Below are 19,553 nucleotides of genomic sequence, written 5' to 3'. Positions count from 1 at the left end.
GGGAGAGTCAATTCAGGTGGCTAGAAGAGGAAAAAAAAAAAAACCCTAAAACAGCTTTCTAAAAATATCTGTTATCGTCAAAAGTACTAAGAGGTGGCACTTCCCTCATTTTACAAGATACTATGGATCTTACGTTGAGGTGAAAAAGAGCCACAAACAGGTCTGTTCTGACGCATAGCTATAAAAGAAGAGAAGGAAAAGGTAATGAATCTGAGGAGTTTCTTGTCTGCCCTGGCTTGGCAAACACCAGAAGCAAGTGACTGTACTCCAGGGTCCTCCCCTCTCAAATGCCCTGTGTCCTGTGGGGACCAGGAAAATTAAAAAAAAAAAAAAAAAAAAGGCTAGGAATGGAAAAAAACAACGAAACCAACAACCACCAGGCGAGGGTGTGAAACTGACCACAAGATGGCCTTGGGATGGAGCAGAGAAGACCTTCCCCCTCACTAGCCTCAATCCCCTGCGCCGGAAGCACAACTCCCCCCTGCAGCACATTTTCCACCTAGTTTCTGACCATCAGACCCTTGGGGTTTTGTATTTTCCACTTTGCGGAACTTGCACGCTAATCCCATGATGCTGGGGCCTTCTGAATGACGCAGACCGCCTTCTGTCCTTAATCCTCCGTCCCGTGGAACCACCATGTCCTGGGGTTCTCACAGCCACGGGGCGGGGTCGGGGGGGGGCAGCAGCCTGCTGGACTGGCATTTCTCTTTCTGGAGGAATGCAGCACCTGTGAGGTTTGGGGCCTCCCTCCCATGGGTAGCCAGATGCTGGGATGTGGGTTTGATCTCGCGGTGCCGTCTGCAAAGCACCCAGACCACTGATGCCGGCCCGGCGTCACCAACACTCAACACTCTCCGGGAGGCTCAACTCTGCTAAAAGGCATGTGAGGCTCAACAGCGGGCGGGGAGGGAGGACAGACAGGAGGCAGGGAAGGAAAGAGCGAGAGGGAGAAAAAGAGCTCTCCTTTTCATTTTATCTTTTTTAAAAGCATCTTTTTTTTTTTCTTTTTTTTTTTCCAGCCAAGACCCAACAGCAACAGGCACAAACCTGATCCACGTGGCAGGATAAAGAGGAAACTGAAACCCTTTGCAAGTGTTCTCTTTCCTGACCAGCTGGGCTTGCCGCACTTTGTGAGATTTGCAAAAAATAGATATATATAATAGATATATATTTCCATAGGAAAACAACCTCAGATGTCTTCCCCTGTATGAATGATGAAAAGTCAAACCGCATGGTCTTTAAAAAACAAACAAACAAACAAAAAACCGAAAACACCATGAAACTAACAATAGGTGGACGGGTGAGGGTGAGGAATTACAGATGGAGAGGTTCCACATGAGGAGGAAACAGAACCAGGAGTCCCAGGCTCGTGCCCTCGGCCAGAATTCCAGCCCCGCCTTTGCTGGGTGGTTTGTCTAAGGTGCTCTGGGGGCCCTCCTGCTACGTGAGACAAGTGTCACTCCCACTTCCCCGGTCTCTTCCGGTTCAGCTCTCAGCCCGCCTGCTGGCCACGCCTCCAGGGCCCTGCTGGGCAGGGGGCCCCCCCCAGCTGCCGGCCCCCCGCTGAGGCCGGGGCTTGGTTCCCTCAGCACTCGTCTTCTTGGTACATTTGTTCATCCAGCTCCTGGGACTCAAGGTGCTCCAGACGGTCCGTTCGGCCACTCATGATTTCATCTGGGGTTTTCATAAACCTTTGGAAGAGGAGATGGGGGAGTCCAGAGATTACATTTTCCTCAAGTTTGCCCCCACCCTGAACTCTCAACTCAAAGCAGAGGCCCCATCACCTCAAATAGCTGGAGAGCTACTGAACCTGGCCAGTAATGCTAACTTACTGGAAAGAGGTGCCCCTTTCTCTGACAGCCTGAAAAATGACAAAAGAACTATAAAGAGAGTCTAGAAGACAGCCCCCCTTGGAGCTGTGTAGTGCCTCGTGCACGGCCATACGAGGGAACCCTGGTACAGCTCACTGATCCGGGTTTCTTATTTTTAGAGAGATTTTCCAGTGACCTCTGAGAGCTGTAGATCCGTTTCCATCCCAGACCGTGAGCCTGGGGAATGGTATGCAAAACTTAATTTAACTCAAAGGATACAATTAAACATCAAATGGAAAATTTTCCTAACAGGGCAAGTTAGTGGTGCTCTTGGAAATCAGAAAGGCAAAAAGAAAGAATCCTTTTCAATGTTATCACCGATCCACCCTACATGCTAGCAATGAATCCCCATTAGTCTATCTTCTCTGCAGCTGGGTGCAAACGGCAAGCCTTATCTTCTTATCTTCTCGGTGGAAGTAACATCAGTGACTTGTTGCGACCATGACCTCCCTGGTTCAGGAAGGTAGGCTGGGTGCAGACACTGAAGCCTCACCGTGGGAGCGCCCCCTTGACAGCGCCACTCGGGCCCTGCACACCTTTCCCTTCCCAGGCACTCTGCCCTGTGCCACAGAAACTGTCTGCAAACATGCTCTTTCTCATGTCACTCCATGTTCAAAAGCCTGTGATGAGCACTTATCAGATAAAGCCAAGGATACACTCTTCAGCTGGCCCACCTGGCCTCTTGGTCATTTCCACCCAGGAAACTCTGGGCCCCCACTGTTTATAAGCATGAACCCTTTACTCTAGCCCGGCCAGACTTTTTTCTTATACCAATCACGGCTCAAGCCTTCCTCCAAACCTTATCTGGCCTTCTCTCTCTACTCCTTTCTCTGAGCTCTGCCTCCTCATAAAACAGCCATGTAATAGCGCCGGTCCCTACTGAAATCTCCCTTCTCTCAATGCCTACAAATCCTGTAAAAAGTACCCACAATTTAACACTTTGCTTGATTACACACTGGGTTTTATACCAAGAAGTCTTCATTTTGTGGCAGGTCAGGCTTCCACCACTCATTTCCTCAAAAATGACCAACTCTCCTCACTAATAGTGCTATTCTGTCCTTTTATATTGTCGAAAATCACTCTTGGAAGCCTACAAACTTTCCAACTACTTCTTCTCTATTTTGCCCTTTATTGCTGAACTGGTCAAGCAGTACGATTTGTCAAGGCTGCAGTCAATCTTCTCCTTTCATCCCCTAAAACTTCTCCCCACTATCTCAAGTCACTAACAACCTCCGGAGGCCAAATCCACACATATGCTATATTTGGTACTGCAAACTACCCCCTTTCTTCTCTTGACTACTTTTCCATAATAAGCTTCTGATAGTCCATATCGGTATGTCAAAATAAATTTACTGAAAGCCTCCATAAGGTTTAGAACAGAATTATATAAAATATAATCCTCTCCCTTCTAGAATCTTATGACCTAGTTGTGGGGAGAAGGATTTCACATATACGACTATTGTAAATGCAAATCATGAGGCGGTTTAGGGCCAAGGGAATCCAAGAGATGATGGAGGAAGATATCTGTGTGTGTTTGAGCAGTTGAAGAAGGCCTCATGAAGGGCAGGACACTTGAGATGGACCTAGAGGGCATGCAGATAGACAGATAGGTAGGTAGACAGATTTTTTTTTTTTAAAAGATTTTATTTATTTGTCAGAGAGAGAGAGAGAGAGAGCATAAACAGGGGCAGTGGCAGGCAGAGGGAGAAGCAGGCTCCCTGCTGAGAAAGGAGCCTGGTGTGGGACTTGATCCCAGGATCCTGGGATCATGACTTGAGCCGAAGGCAGACGCTTAACCGACTGAGCCACCCAGGTGTCACAAGGGCATATATATTAAGAAAAGCAAAAGTGAAAGGGATATAAGTTTCTGGCACAGGGACTCATATTAGTGTTGTAGGGCAGCTGGCAGGGTGCGTGATGAATTTGGAAGGCAGGAGAGTGGACCAGAGGTAGAAAGGATTATGAATTAATCTAGGGGTAAATTATAACGTCTAGACAGGGAAGCAATAATAATGCTTTTGCCTTTCTTACATCTTCCAAATTCTCATGAAAGTGCTTGTCATTGGTAAACTCCGACCTGGAATCTGCTGGTAAGAAATCTTGGGAAATGTGGTTTCCAGGCTTCCAGCCCCAACAACATAGAATGCAGTGGAAATGGTATAGAAGAGCCAAGGACGATCCAGCACAATGACTAACCTGGATATGGGAAGAGTCACTGATAACTCCAATGTCAAGGTTGGTCACTTAGAACATCGGTGACGCCACTGATGAGTAACAAGAATTCTGGATGGGGGGAGGGGAGGTTTCTAGTACGCAAAGAAGGTCTGTCTTGAACATTTCATGTCTGAGATATCAAGGTGGTATTTCAGTGGACATGTACTATGAAAAGCTCTTGGAAATTGAGATGTGGAATTTCAGGAGGATTTTAGGGCTGGATACAGAGTCTAACCATTAAGGTGATAACTGAAGCTATGTAACGGGATCATTTCATCCAGGAATGGTAGGAGCCGAGGACCAAGTTTAGGGTGAAGGATGAAGGGGAAGCATCAGCAGAGCCAGAGAAAGGAGGATTATTATTATTTTTTTTACTTCATTCCATTCTGTTTCCAACTCTTGAACAGCCTTTTCTGTTGTTGTTGAAGATCTCCATTGTTTCCCCCTCTCCCTAAGTTATCATAGCTCCCGCTGCTAACATCCAGGTTCTCTGCTTTTTCCAATCTATCCCAGCAAGCTCATCTACTCGTACCAAGTGTCACTTTCTAGCTGTGTGTAGATAATTCCAAATCCATCTCTCTAGCCCCATCCGAAACTCATTTCTGTCCCACCTGCCAAACCCACAACCTAACGTCACGTGTGTTGACCCCGCCTTCTCCCAGCCTTTATTGGGTCTCCCCATGGCCATTACCACCAGCGTCAATTACCACCACTTCTACCTCTCCTGATCGGTCCTTTAGATCCCTTCTTCTTCCTCGTTTAATTCTTTCTCCTCTCTTGCATAGTACTTGGAATCACAATCTACGGGGTAGGTTAAATGGCTGGAACTCATTAGCTGTGAGGAAGTCTGGAAAGAGGAATGTCTAGTGCAGCAGCTTTCAGACTCTTCTGATGATAACGCATCGTGAAAAATACATTTTACATCATGACTCAGCACGTGCAACACACATACACCCCCCCCAAATTTTCATGAATCATTAGGGACTCTTATTTCATGTGATACAGTCTGATATTTTCAACTCTATTCTATCCAATTCGGTTCTATGTCATTAAAAAAACCCAGTTGTGACTGACTCATTAAATCTATTTCTTGATTCACAAATGGGTCATGACCCGCAGTCTGACAAATACTGGTTCAGGACCTGGCTTACAGGGTTGGGAACCTGGAAGCCTCGATTTAATACTTCGACGATGTTACTTCAGTTGTTCCTTTTAACTGCACTGGATGTTAACGCCAGGTAATACTATTTGATCACTGCATTATTTTAAAGGTGAGTCAGATTGTGTTTACTTAGTTTTGGCTTTCCTCTAGGACAGACCTAAGTAAAAAAAAAATAAAATTTTTTTTTTCTTCTAAAATGCTAACCACCCGGCATCTGGTATCCAATTTGTAGCCCCGATGGCTTTGAGTGTCACACAGGCAGGTAGAGATCTTAACAGTCTCCTTCTTCCCTCTTATTTAAAGAAAACAATATCCTCCCAAAAGAAGGAAAGGAGAAAAAGGAAGTGCTACCTGAACAAAAGCCTTTGTCCTGGCTCCTTCCTGATAATGTTTAGTTTGTAGTAATGGCGCAGGGCTCTGGACATTTTCTCATAGGTCATGTTTGTTCTGTTCTGTTTGTTCAAAGGAGGAAGAGAGAAAAAAAGCACAAAGACACAGTGAAATCAACCTCCGAAAAGACGCTGGGGAGCTATTCAAATAAAAGCTCGTCAGCTGCTGGCCCGGCCCTGCCGGTTGGGGAAAGCTCCCGCTCACCGGCCACCTCCCCGGCCCCGGGTGCCCACCCCCCTGCTTCCCCACACGCTACCAAGATGTGTCCGAAGGTGAATCACCTTTTGTCAGAAGCCCTGGCGCTGCAGCTAAGAAAGCGTATCCCGCGGCAACCTCCCTTGTTTCCTTTCCCAAGATCAAGCTCTGCTCTGCTCAATTTCCTGCAGGGTCCCCCTCTCTGTGGGCCATCCTTCACCTTCTGACCCACAGAGAATTCCTTTTTTTCTTTTCTTTTTTTTTTTTGTGGCAGTGACCTTTCTCCAACTTGTGTTTCTGGTTTGTCATTTTAAGGAAGAGATTTTTTTTGTTGTTGTTTAAATTCCTGTTCTGGAAGGAAGAATACAGTGGTTCTGAGCCCCGGGGGCTAGGGCACAGTCAGGAGCCGCTGCGGGATTTTTCTCGGTGACTCACACACTGAGGAGTCTGTCAGCGGGGCCTTGCCGTATTTGGTCATGGCCTACATCAGGTCTTCCTCAACGTGGCCTGGGGACGGCTGGCCGGCAGGAACTCAGGCTGCCGACCAGCCTCTGGCCCCTCTCACTCAGTTCCCCTGGTGGTGTGCCTCCCGGGTGTCTTGCCTGCTTTGTCCCACATCTACCAGCCTGTGCTCAGGCCTGGACGTTGGTGACTCATTTGTTTTATTTCGAGTAGGGATACAGATGTATTTACTTAAATATTTTTTTGAGGGGGGGGCGACTCTTTGCTCTGTGTCTCTATTTTCTTTTCCTCTCCTGTGGTAAGAACACTTCACATGACATCCAGCTCTTGACAAATTGTTAAGTGCGTCCCACAGTCATGGTAACTCTAGGTACAAGGTTATAGAGCAGATCTCTAGAACTCACCCATCTCGCTTAATGGAAACTTTACGGCCATTGATTAGTATTCCCCCCTTCCCCCCTCTCCCCCACCCCTGGCAACACCATTCCACTCTTTGGTTGGATGATTTGTCCATTTTTAATACTTTCTATGAGTGGAAGCAGGCAATGTTTGTTTTTCTGTGACTGGCTCATTTCACTTAGCGTAATGACCTCAAGATTCCTCCGTGTTGTAGCCTGTCACAGGATTTCTTGCCTTTTTAAGGCTGAGTAATATTCCATGGTATGTATACACACACCATTGTTTCATTATCCAGTCATCTACAGTGGACACTTAGGGTGTTTTACCCAGTTTTTACATCCATGCACTTTGACAGTTTTCCTAACTATAAAAGATTGCATCTTTTAAATTCCAGTCCCTCTTTGCAGCGTGGGAAAGTGTGGGGCAAACAGTTCTGGCCTGTCTGCTTTTCAAGGGGATGTTGCAGACTGGAGGGTAAGCACTTCCATGGAGAATGAGGCTTTTGCAGACATGGGAGTTTCTAACCGAGCAGAACAGAAGCGACCCTTGCCGAATGCCCTGTGAGTCCCAGAGCCCCGTGGAGCTTCCCTGTTCCCCAGTTCCTGGTGACAGAGGGGCGGCAGGGCCGGCTCGAGGGATGGGATGGAGGGCTGCTCCCAACGCGGCCCTAACAGACCCAGGGGGTGCGAAGTTAACTGGCCCCTGGCATAAGTAACAAATGGAAAGTGGCATCTTTAATTATTTCCTTCCGTTTGCAACTGTCTAATTGTTCGCCCCGTGAGGAATAAACTAAATAATGAGGGGCACACTGAGGAGGCAGAAGCCAGGCAATTATCCTCGTACCCAGAAGATAAAGGCTTTATTTTGGCACTAGTCAGCAGAGTAAATAGCTGGTACCCTTTTACCTTATGGTTTCCCCACAGTCGAGCCAGTCCATTGGGATCCACTATCCGGAATATTTTGGATTCTTTGTCCTCCCATCGGATGAAGTTTTCGTACCGGCTGTCAGAAAGCAACTGATAGACGTAATCCCAAAGCAATCTACAGTCTACAGAGGAAAAGGGCAAGAAAACACTTTTGAGTAAGTTTCTTGTTGAGACACTAAGAACAAGAATTAGAAAATAATCAAGTAATCACTTCTGCCTCCCGCGGATTGATGGTCTTTCTTATTTCACAGTGAGGAGACCAGGGCCCAGAGAGACCTGGCAGATGGTGCTGGAGAAAGGTGACCTTTGACCTCCGGAGGCCTCAGAGACCATCCTGGCCATCTGCCTCCCAACCACAGATGGGGACGTGGCGATCTGGAAGAGGAAGCAGCTTGTCCAAGGTCATGACCAATGACTTAAACTTGAGCAGAGCTCATATGAAAGACAGCAAGCCAAAAGAGGGGTAACACTAGGCGAGGTCAAAGGGCGAGTAGAGAGCCCCAGGGTTCCAGGCAAGCAGCATGGTCTAGTTGGTGGCGTGACAAGATTACTCTGGGGTTGGAGGCTGAATGGACAAAGACGAGAAGATCGGGGCAGGCTACCACGTGGTACAAAAAGAAGTGTGATATGTGAAAGGCTGTGGGAAAGAAAACTTTGGTTTGGTATGACTAGGAGCTGTGGCTAGCATGGTTTTCAAAAGAGGACAGATATTTTCTCATTATGGCCTATACTGGAGTTCTTTAACGTTGTTTTCTTACAATGAAATCAGGGTAGAAAGGAACCCAAGACAAAAAAATCACTTTTCCCATTTGGAGGACTGATGTTCTGTCACTTGGTCAGGCCACAAATATTTATTGAGTTAATACAGGCCAGGCACTGTGCTAGGCTGTGGGTTGGCATATTAAAAGAGAAGACATAGACTGCACGCTTCTCCTTTGTCCTAGTGTTTTCTGGATGTGCCGAAATGGTATGCAGTTTGCCCCCCTGGCACCTGTGGATAGGTGGATGGAGGCAGACATGTCCTATCTAGGTGTGCTTTCTGGACCGGCCTCCAGATGACAATAAGGTGCTCTGATTTCCAGGGGTTCGTTGATTCTGGGAGCCTTGGCAGGCCCTAGCCAGAACGGCTGGTAGTGAAGGATTGATGACTGAATTCTGTGTGTGTGCTCAGCACTTTCCTTGAATCCTTTCTAATCCTCGGAGGCCCCAGGTGTCTGGGATTTGAATTCCGGGTCTCCTGCACGACACCGTGCTGACTTCCTTCTGTTGGGTGAGGCCTGGCACACCTGGAGGGGAGTGTCTAATTGAGACTTGGAATATTTTAGAGTCAACATGGTCACCTCCCAGGGAATGAAACACACCCTTCTTGGGAGTCTCTTTACAAGGGGAATTGAGTCAGGTCACCTTGGGCAAGTTTCTTAAATCTCCCTGAGGTGGTTTCCTCATATGGGAAACAGGAATAACACGTCCTTTACAGGATTACTGTATTTGTGATGGTGGAAGAGAAGGGAAAAGTCATGAAAATAACAACGCCATGTATTGGGTGCTATGAGCAGGCACTGTGCTTGTATTCCACAAGCATGGCTGCACTTGACCCTGGTGACCCCTCGAGAGGCAGGTGCTGTCGCTATCCTATTTTATGGACGAGGAAGCTGGGCCTTAGAGGGCTTGGTAATTTACTCCAAGGGCACAGCTCGGGAGTGACACCTGTAGGAGTCCAGGCTCTGCACCGCTCTTTCTGATGTGATGTCTGTTCTCAGAGACAATGGTTAATAGGTAGATATTTGTACAATTTAGGACTTTCTGGAGCAAGGTCTCTGTTCAGCCTTTCCTCTAAAGGGCAAAAGGAAATGTAGCATTTTCTATAAAAGGCTTTGTCTTTCAAGAAACTAACATGAAACTTAACAGGACCATGAATCTTCTCTTATGGTAGCCTTCCCCGCCCCCCCCCCCAATTATCTGTGTCCAAACATTAATGGGATGTGTGAATTACTGTGTTTGAGGACAGGACAAACCACGCTCTTCTTGAAGCAAAAACACCACATACTCCGGGAGCTGAACCCCATTCTGGAGAGCAGGGGGACCCAATCCTCGCACCATAAAGCACCTGGAGAAGTCAGTGTCACACTATTGCAGGCTGAGAGGAATCTAGCTCATTTTTAAGGCACTTGTCACAGGACGATTCTAGTTGCTACGCAAAGCAGTGAGGCGACGTGTCTTAATCCTCCTGCCACCTCCTTGTCTCACGAGATTTTTACTACAAATGGAAAACAGCAGGCTGAGCTGTGGATTCAGTGTTCGTCCTACCATCAAATGGCAGAGACATTTTAATTTCCCCACAATCGCCTCCAATTGGAAAACATCTGACAAAACCAAATATCATCATCTAAAATGCCAGTAAATTGGAAGGAACAACGAAGGGGGTTGGTGTGAATAGCCCCTCTATTGCTTCTCTACAGGGGAGAAATAGTGTCCGCTGCAAAGAGGCCTGATGGCACCTTTGGATTCATCTGGATTGGGAATGCGAGTCTCCAGAGCGTTCATTTGACTAACAACAAAAAACTGTCTTTAGTAGTTTGGTGTAAAGGAATTGTGCCCATAGGAAGGTGAACAATATATTGCTACTCCCCTCACGTCTCAGCCAACTGGAGCTAAAGCATAAAGTGGATGGTCCTTCCATCCCCATCCGCACGTGGACTTCTACTTTCGTTGTTTCGGAGGCTTCTGTTTTACTGTCGTGATGCATTCTATTTCTCATAAAACGGTGCAATGTGCACCAGGCCATTTCTCCAAGTAAGGGCTTAACCAGCACTGGGCTACCATGCTGGTTTTTCAGAGGCATCGAACTTGGACCTTTATGTAAACCATTACCAAAAAAGATCGAGAAAGTTATCTGCTCTTTGGTGGGTAAATGAAGGGCAGGGCTTACCAGAGAACAGACTTTACCTATATGTTTCAAGAACATTTGATTCTTGCAAACTTTTCCCTTTCACAAATGTGAAAATAACCCTAAACAAACAGCCAATTGATCACTTTAAATGACATTTAAACCAGCAAAGCCAACTTTAGCTGAGTAATAAAAATATGTTGACATTCAAGACATATTGAATTACTCAGTCACTAACGGAGGTAGCAACAGGAATTTTGCGGCAGAAAGTAGTTGTTTCAAACTTGGAGTATAAGTGGCTTTTATAACACTATTGATTGTTTTGTTTCTTTAGTTAAAAATTATTCCAGATGATAAATATAAATGCCTGACCACATAAGATTCCTTCTTCCTTCCTTTCTCTTCTTTCTCTACTTTCTTTCTTCTTTCTCTTCCTTCCTTCCACCCTCTCCCCCTCCCCCCCTTTTTTTAACAACTGAAGTTCAAGCCACTGGAGTTATTTTGTTTTTAAGATTTCAATGAAATAAGAAGCAGATCCTTTTTAGTTCCCTAGTTCCTCTAGAGGTTGTTAACCTGCAATTTTTCAGCTCTGTCGAAATCCACATCTGCTCAGATACAATGTTATCTGATCATCAGCGAAAATGCTTAATACTATGTAACAAAACTCACCAAACTCTATAAATACAAGATTATCCTATTATAAAGCCCTTGAACATGCATGTGAAAAAATTTATATTACAAGGTATTCATTAATTTTAAGTGCATTTCTCTTAAACTAAAGGGTCTTCTATACTGAGGTGTGTGGGTATTCTAAACAAATGTCCATTATTTGGATCGTCTCTTCCACGAGAGGAAGTTTGTAAAAGGGTTTAGCTCCAGTGAAGTGCCATTTTTCAGCTGCAGAGAGAACATTCTCTTTCCTGCTGGGTGAGGTGCCCTGGGTATCCACAGCTAAAAGGCATTGTAAAAAATCCTTTCCTGTGGTTAAGGAGAAATATTTTCACTCCCACGTCTGTCTCCTACCAGAGACTCATTGTACATGCTCCCGGAGCAGAGATTGTAAAAAGATGGGCAATTCACACATAACCAACATGGTTTCTAATGAAAAAACCAGGCTAGACAAAACTGATGCTTAAAAAATCTGAGTGGGCAAGTTATTGACAAAGGGAATGTTTAATGATGGTGGTTAATTAACATTTTGGGAAAGCTTCTGAGAAAGTAATTTTATGTTGTTTTAACTGCCCAAATGGAATTTTAAATGAAGGTCTGTAAACGGCAGTTCCGTGGGTATAATCACCAACTCATCAGATGCTGAGTGTCCCTGTTTCATTTCTTTAAATTTATTGCAAAAGTTAATAAATTCGTTTCAGCTTCAAGAACAAAACAGGTAAGTAAAAACACAAAATAAAAAGTTGTACTCTGCTTTAGACCAGTGGTTCTAAACGAGGGGCAACGTTGCCCAGTAGGGAAAGAAGGTATTTCGCAATGTTTGGAGGTAATTTGGGTTGTCTCAACTGGGGTGGAGGATGCTACTGGCCTCTAGTGGGTAGAGCCCAGGGATGCTGCTAGATATCATGACCCACAAGTCCGCCCCCCCCCCCATACCCTAACAAAGAATCATCTGACCCGACCGTCAAGAGTGCTAAGCTTGAGAAACACTGCTTATGGAAACACGGGCTTTACAACATCCAAAGCTCGTTTTTTTTTTTTTTTTTGTTTTTTCCCCCGTTCTGTCCTCAACTCTAGATCAGCCATTACCTGGAAGCAGAAAGTTTATAAATCCAGTGCTGTGTCGATATACAGGGGTGTGTTTGCAATGGGCAGTTGCTTGTGCTCTGCTGCGGGCTTAGGAAAACAGAAACCATATGTGTGCAGTAGCAAGCTGGGTGGGGGAGAGGCTAAGGTGAGGAATACAGATCTTGGCTTCCTGGCCCCATGGGGGCACAGGGACTACAGCTCCCAACGAGGCTGGCCCTTTGCACCTCTGGTTGCATGGGGTGTGGAGTTAACAGGTAAGTAACAAACAAAATAAAAAGTTGCCACTCTGCATGACAGCAGTGGTTCTAACCTAGGGACAATCTTGCCCAGGAGGGAAGGGAACACTTAAAGCTTCAGGCCCCCAGCTGGAACCTCGCAGCACCTGGCCCCTGCTTTGCTCAGGTGGGGGCAGCCTGGGAAGTCGCACCCCTAACCTCCCAGCAGTCACGCTGTATTACAGAAATGTGTGTCCTTCACACACACTGCAATTTCCAGTCTCCTCAAGCTCCTTCTATTATTTTCCGCCCAGCCACTGTGGCTGTTCCTGTTTTATCTTTTAAAAACGCTGTCCTGAAACTTCCTTCTCTTTTAGGGCTCTTTGATTTCTCCATAGTTCAGTGAAAATACACGGCAGTGACTCAGCCAGTGTGAGAAGTCGGAGCCCCGAGGGACATTCCTGAGCAAAGGCTCCGAGGTGAGAAGGGGTGCAGAAGTGAATCTCCAAGGAGATAAGGAAACTAGGGCGCCTCAAAGGGGTGCCCTTTGCAGGTCATAGGCCTGCCGGGTCAATGCCCGGGCCAGCTCCAGGTGGGCAGTGGGGCTGGCTGTACTTGCTGCTCTCCCCTCACTCCCTGCAGCCCTGCAGTAGAGCAAAGAGAAACAGGCAGAGAAGGGACCCTAGTGTTTGGCAATTCGCCGACTGGTGCTGCGTATTTACATATTGTCTCATTAGTACTCCAAAGTACCTGGAAATAGGTATTAGTATTCTCATTATGATGGAGAAGGAAAGCAGGCCTCAGGGACAGTCAGCACCTCTGCTGGGAGACGAGGACTGGATTCCAATCCTGCATATTTCAGAGTCCACACTTTCCTACGGGCCCACACCGCCTCCTGGGGAATACTGCGGGCCAGCTGTTGATTGGGACCCTGGGTAGGGAGCCCTCGGGGGGTCCTGCAGAGGGTTCTCTGCCTGAGACAGTGTGGGACGATGTGGCTCTTCTAGCTGGTACTGAAACCCTGGGCCCCTCTGTTTTATGGAGACATCCCATAACGCTGTTCTTTCCTTCCCTAAAACATACGTTGACACACCTGCGTGCAAAGGCACACATATGGATGTCCACCTTACCACCAAGGCCCGGGGATGAGGCTGTCCCTCATCACTGTCGTAATAAACACTTTAGGCTTCTCTTTCGTAACATCTTTTTCCCCTCAAGGCTGTGCTTGAGGCTCAAATGAGCTTCATCTGAAACCATGTCACCAGCACTAAATACTGCTGGGGAGGATGTAGGGATGGAAACAAGAGGAAGAGGACAGACTGACTTCCCCTAGTCCTTGACCCCTGGGGACACACCTCCAACTGCTTACTCGGGAGTCTCAGGCTTATTTTTCTTCATCTAAGATTAGAGGCTTCCAGGACTGAATTTCTGTGCCTATAGAACTCATCCAGTCAATGAAGCCAGATCAGGAAAGTACATTGTTCTCGTCAGGTGACAAAAAAACAGTACGGAAGACTCCATGTCTTCCTTGATTAAAATCTTTTTGTTTCTGTTGAAAATGCAACCTTGAGAGATAATAAACATATTTTTGAAAGTCCTTTTAAAGATCTGAAAGATTGCCATGACCTGTGTTGTAAGAGGGTTGGGACGGGAGGGAGCACGTGCTGGGGGGAATTTTATGTCTCATCTGCTCCAGGATCAACCAAACAATAATGTCCTCACCAACCATGAAGAGGCTCATGTTTGCAAAGAAAATCAGGGGACTAGCAAAAGTTGTGAGATAAGCACCAGAAAAGAATACGTCTTCACTGGATGGGTCACAGACCTGGAACAAGCAAATCCGTACAGACCTCCAAAATCCCGTTTGTGCAGCAAACGAAGGAGTATGAATGGATTATAAGCGAGTACGCCAATGCATCTTGCTTCCTTGGCAGGTTTTTGGATTAAGGCCAAGGAAGGGACAAGCAGACAGGAAGATTTTAATGGAATTGAAGAACTTTAAGAGAAAGCCAAAGCGACTTAAAATTTTTCTTTTAAGACTTGGCTGTCTATAGTGAAAACCAAAGCAGGAGCTAGTTTGTTTGATGGCGTAAAGTCAGAGGGATGTGGCCTTATGTCAGCAAAGACATACAATTTGGCGTTTAGAGATGCTGTACCCTATCACCTAGAAAAAAGCCTGGCACATAGAGAGATACATGATCATTTTTGAACAAATGAATGAATGACTTAACGACACCATCCGAGTATGCAAAGAAAGAGTTTCTTTCACTCGGCTGTATTTTACTTCTGTTCACGATGTTATTGTAACTATTCAGGACTGGTCTGCAAATAGCCTACAGTCTCGAACTTGTCTCCTTTCTTACATCACTTGTTATTGTTCCTTCTACATGTTTTAGGCATGCCTCATCCTCTAAAGTGCACGTAATTCCTTGAGAGCAGGGACAGCGTTCTCTCCCTCCGTATCCTCCATCATGCCTACGACTTCGAGCATACGGTACATACGCGTCAACAATGCCGTAGAACGGGGGGCAGCAAATGCTTCCTGTCATGTTGTCTGCAAATATTTTAGGCTCTGCTGGCCATACCATCTCTCCTGCAACTGCTCAACTCTGCTGTCATGGCACAAGAGCAGCCACAGACACTAAGTGATCGGGTGTGGCTGTGTGCCAATAAGACTTGCTTTACAAAAAGAGGTGGTGGCTGATTTGGCCCGCGGGCCAGAGTTTCCAGCCCCCTGCTCTGGAGTCCAGGTCAGAAGGAAATGTGTGTTGGAAAGAACACTGGACGAAGCTCAAGGCTGGACTCTGGATGTGCCTGAATCTCCGTTTCTTCATCTGCACAATCCCCTTCCGGCTTTGGAATCAGCAACTTCTAAGAACGAATGTCAGTATGTACTGAAAACATGACTCACGGCATCACCAGTGCTAAGCCTCGTCACCTTACGGTGCGCTCTGCTAATAGACTCTTTGGATATGAAACACGTGGGCAAGGCACAGGCCAGTAAAACTTTTGTGGGCTGAGAAAAGTGCTAGAAGGTTCACAGATGCTGCCCGGACCCCCAGCCTCCTACCACCCCCCACCAAGCAATCGCTTCATGAGCATAACAAATAGAAAACAAGCCCAGAAAGAAGCAGTCTGTTCACTGTTACATATGCCACTGGCTATTCAATAAAAAGTTTGAACCCAGGGGTCTTGTCTCACTAACTCTCTCCCATAAATTCTTTTTTTTTTTATAATAATTTTTTTATTATATTATGTTAGTCACCATACAGTACATCCCTGGTTTTTGATGTAAAGTTCGATGATTCAAGTTGCGTATAACACCCAGTGCACCATGCAATACGTGCCCTCCTTACTACCCATCACCGGTCTATCCCATTCCCCCTCCCCCCTCCCCTCTGAAGCCCTCAGTTTGTTTCTCAGAGTCCATAGTCTCTCATGCTTCATTCCCCCTTCTGATTACCCCCCTTTCTTTATCTCTTTCTTCTCCTACCGATCTTCCTAGTTCTTATGTTCCATAAATGAGAGAAACCATATGATAATTGTCTTTCTCTGCTTGACTTATTTCACTTAGCATTATCTCCTCCAGTGCCGATTTCTCCCATAAATTCTGTCTATTCTAACTTATTAACCTCAACAACAGTCCTTCTTATCCTTTGAAAAATAAGAGATACCTTTATAAATATGCTACATGTTATATTTAAATAGATCTAATCTGTGGTTTGTATTTAAGCTATTACCTCCCAAACTTCTTATTTTGATTATTTTAATTTTTCTACAAGGCCAATACCTAAATAAATGATCATAAGTTTGCACGTCACCTCTGTTGTATGCTACATCCCAATTCTGAGATATTAAAAAGTGAGGGAAAAAAAGAATGGAAGAAATATGAGAGATTTTTAATGGGCTTGGATTCCCAAGATTTACATTTCTACCTGAAAAGAAAAAATATACTGGGCCTTATCTTGCTTTGGAGTTTTCTCCATCTGGAATGACCTCTTTTCCTCTAATCTTCACTGTTCATATTCTAAGCACTCGTAAGCCCAGCTAAAAGCCAGCCCCTCCACGGAGCCTTCCCTAACACCCCTACAGCACTTAATAGGAGTCCTTCAAAGACACCACACATTGCACTCAGCTTTTTCAAGATAAAGATTGTATCTTAGACCTTCTGGAACCCCCCACACTCATGAATGCAGTCCAGGGTCTCCAACACAGAAGGTGCCCAAATATATAAATCCTAAAGTAGTTGAGCAAATGACATCTCAGTGGACAAGAATTTGGCTTTAGTTTTTGGTTCGCATTCATAAGCCCTGTGCCCATCTGTACCCTCCGGCTGTGCGTGTCAGCGGTGTGACATTCAGCAGCACCTTCACCTCTTTCTGGGCTATGCTCACTGAACACGCTTAAGGAACTAAGTTCGCTCATCTCACATCTGCTTTACAGATATGAGGCCTTTTTACGGCTGTTAGTAATGCCAGAGCTTTATACTGTACATAGGAATTACCCAGTGAGCTCGACCCCTCCTAAATAGAATTTCACAAGGATTTGAGGAGTCCAAAAAGTCACTTATTACGAGGGTAGGAATGAGGGGACAGGGATATCCCAAGGGAAACAAAGGAGTCTGGAGTTGTGGTAAACTCTCTTTGTTGGGTCAGAATCAAGACTAAGTATTAGACTGTAGACTTTCTACCCCTCTCATTTCACCCTTGAGGAAAACAGTGACTTTCAGTTAAATTCACCAATGATGGATTTGGTTAAATTAGTTAATACTTACATCTGGAGATTTTTCAACTTTAGAGTATATCATTAAAGCACTAATGATAAATAATTTGAGGGGATTCTCTCATCCTGGAGGAGTTAATGCACCCCCCAAAGGATCTGGGCCCTAGGGTTATTCTAGACGAATATTCTGACTTCCTAGGGTCCTAAAGAAAAACCTTGATTCCCCTCTTCTGTGTGTTCCTGAGAGAGACAGGGCATCTGTGGGTACCAAGGTTCATTGCTGGGTTGGTATGACAGTCCCTGGAGCATCTCATTGACGAGGCTACATCTATTACTGAACAGTTCCGATGTTCAGGAATAAGATTAAAAAAAAAATAGCACAATTTTTAAGAGACTAATATTTTAGGGGCGCCTGGGTGGCACAGCGGTTAAGCGTCTGCCTTCGGCTCAGGGCGTGATCCCGGCGTTATGGGATCGAGCCCCACATCAGGCTCTTCCACTGTGAGCCTGCTTCTTCCTCTCCCACTCCCCCTGCTTGTGTTACCTCTCTCGCTGGCTGTCTCTATCTCTGTCAAATAAATAAATAAAAAAATAAAATCTTTAAAAAAAAAAAAAAAAAAAAAAGAGACTAATATTTTAACATTTATAAACCTACTAAACAAGGGAGAAATAACTCCGTACCTCTAAGTAATGGAACTTTCTTGATGTATGGGCTTATCTTAGATTCCTAGGAAGTCTGTGATAAAACAGCCTGACAGAGGAGGAGGACAGGGCAGATATGCTGGGGAAGCCAGATCCCGTGAGGGCAGCTCTACCAGCAGCAGCCAATGGCAGCAGTGACTGTCCTGTTGACCCCATCGCCCAACCCCTCTTTGACCTTTGCTTTTCTGGGGCTCTGTTTCCTCTGTAGCTTCCCCGGTTCAAACGACCTTCCATATAAAATGCATATAGCAATAATCAGCTGCCTCTAAGAGCTGTCCTGAGAATTATAAACAAGTACACAGTATCTGCAAAATGTCCGGTACTGCTGTGTAGACCACGCAAGACACAAGACAAGAAGGGTATGTGTAGACAGGAAAGGTCTGGCCTGGGAAGCACAAGACAGGTCATTTATATTCCTCACAGTAATATCCTGACCCCATCCTCTTCTTCTAATCATCTGGAGAAATTCACATGTTTTGCCGAAGGTCTCTGTCTCTTTATAAATCCCATTTTGTTTTTTTTCTTTTCACAGTTTCTTTTTTTTAGATTAAAAAAACCCCCATACATACATACACATACATATATGTAAAGGTAGAGAACACAATAACGTGAATCCCTGTGTATCCATCACCCAGCATACAGCCATTAGCTCACAGCTAGTATTATTTTATGTACACCCCACCCATGCCTCACCCCCAGCACCGTGGAATCATTTTGAGTCAAATCCTGGACACAGATCATTTCATGTTTTATAGTTTTTCAAACATATAAGTCATCTTTCTTTGGCATTTCATTTTCTTGATTCAACATCCCTGATGTAAATGATTTGTAACACTAAGACTAAGGCAACACTGGAGGTACACTTGGAGCCAGAGAAAAATTTAGAAACAAAGAATTTAAACAAAAAAGGGACAATGAGTCAAGGCTACAACGTAGGCTGTAGGACTTGGTGCTGTCACACCCTTAGGAGCACTGTGCCATCCTGGGGCTCAGCGGAGCTCTGCCCTGGGATATCCATTCATGGAGGAAGGGGGCATTTTTCGCCTTTCCCTGACCGGGTCTGACTTCCGCCTCCGTGCCTCCCTCCCACTACTGAACACATAATCACCTTCAGCACCACGCCACCTCCCTGCAAAGCCTTACATCATTCCTCCTGTCAAAATGCACCTCCTCTCTGCTTTGCTCCCACAGCATTAAATTATCCTAGTACACAGTCAGTACTCAGTAAGTGCACGTGCACTGGATGAATGGGACATAGGACTGACTTCATTCTGCCTTATGTCTTAATGGGTGTTTTTCACATCTGTCTCTCCCAGGAAATTTTAAATTCCTTGAGGAAATAACTATGTTAAACCAGCTCTGTGTCCCCCTGCTTCTTAATGCATTTATCTGTGCATAGTGGGTGCTCAATAAATGTCTCACGAATGGAGAGATGCTCTAGGAAAAGAGCTACTCTCGCCATGTGGCTGGAGGGTTAAGTGTCTGGAGAATGACTTCATGTAAATTATGGGCAGACTAGCACAAATACAATGTGTAGATTTTTTCCCTGGTTTCCACTGGTTTCTTGTCCTGGGGAAGCACATTTGGGCTTGTCATCATAAAAGTAAAAGAATTTGGGAGTGGTTTCCTTTGTCCCAATGACCCAGCAAC

At 45.5% G+C, this 19,553-nt stretch overlaps 1 protein-coding gene across 2 annotated transcripts in view; it reads right to left on the bottom strand.

The window, feature by feature from the left end:
* Positions 1-959: 959 nt before the first annotated feature.
* ETV6 (ETS variant transcription factor 6) overlaps positions 960-19,553 on the bottom strand; it is a 141,773-nt gene continuing 123,179 nt past the window's right edge. For both annotated transcript variants that reach the window (XM_034645140.1, XM_034645139.1), the window contains 3 exons: positions 7,599-7,741; positions 5,599-5,699; positions 960-1,691 (listed from right to left, as the gene is read on the bottom strand). In XM_034645140.1, coding sequence (XP_034501031.1) covers positions 1,586-1,691; positions 5,599-5,699; positions 7,599-7,741 — 350 coding nt within the window. In that variant the 3' untranslated portion in view covers positions 960-1,585. The remainder of the gene's footprint in view (positions 1,692-5,598; positions 5,700-7,598; positions 7,742-19,553) is intronic.

The sequence above is a fragment of the Ailuropoda melanoleuca genome, chromosome 16, assembly GCF_002007445.2.
Source record: "Ailuropoda melanoleuca isolate Jingjing chromosome 16, ASM200744v2, whole genome shotgun sequence".
Taxonomy (NCBI): domain Eukaryota; kingdom Metazoa; phylum Chordata; class Mammalia; order Carnivora; family Ursidae; genus Ailuropoda; species Ailuropoda melanoleuca.
Note: the sequence above shows the minus strand (reverse complement) of the source record. Positions and strands in the feature narration are given on the sequence as shown.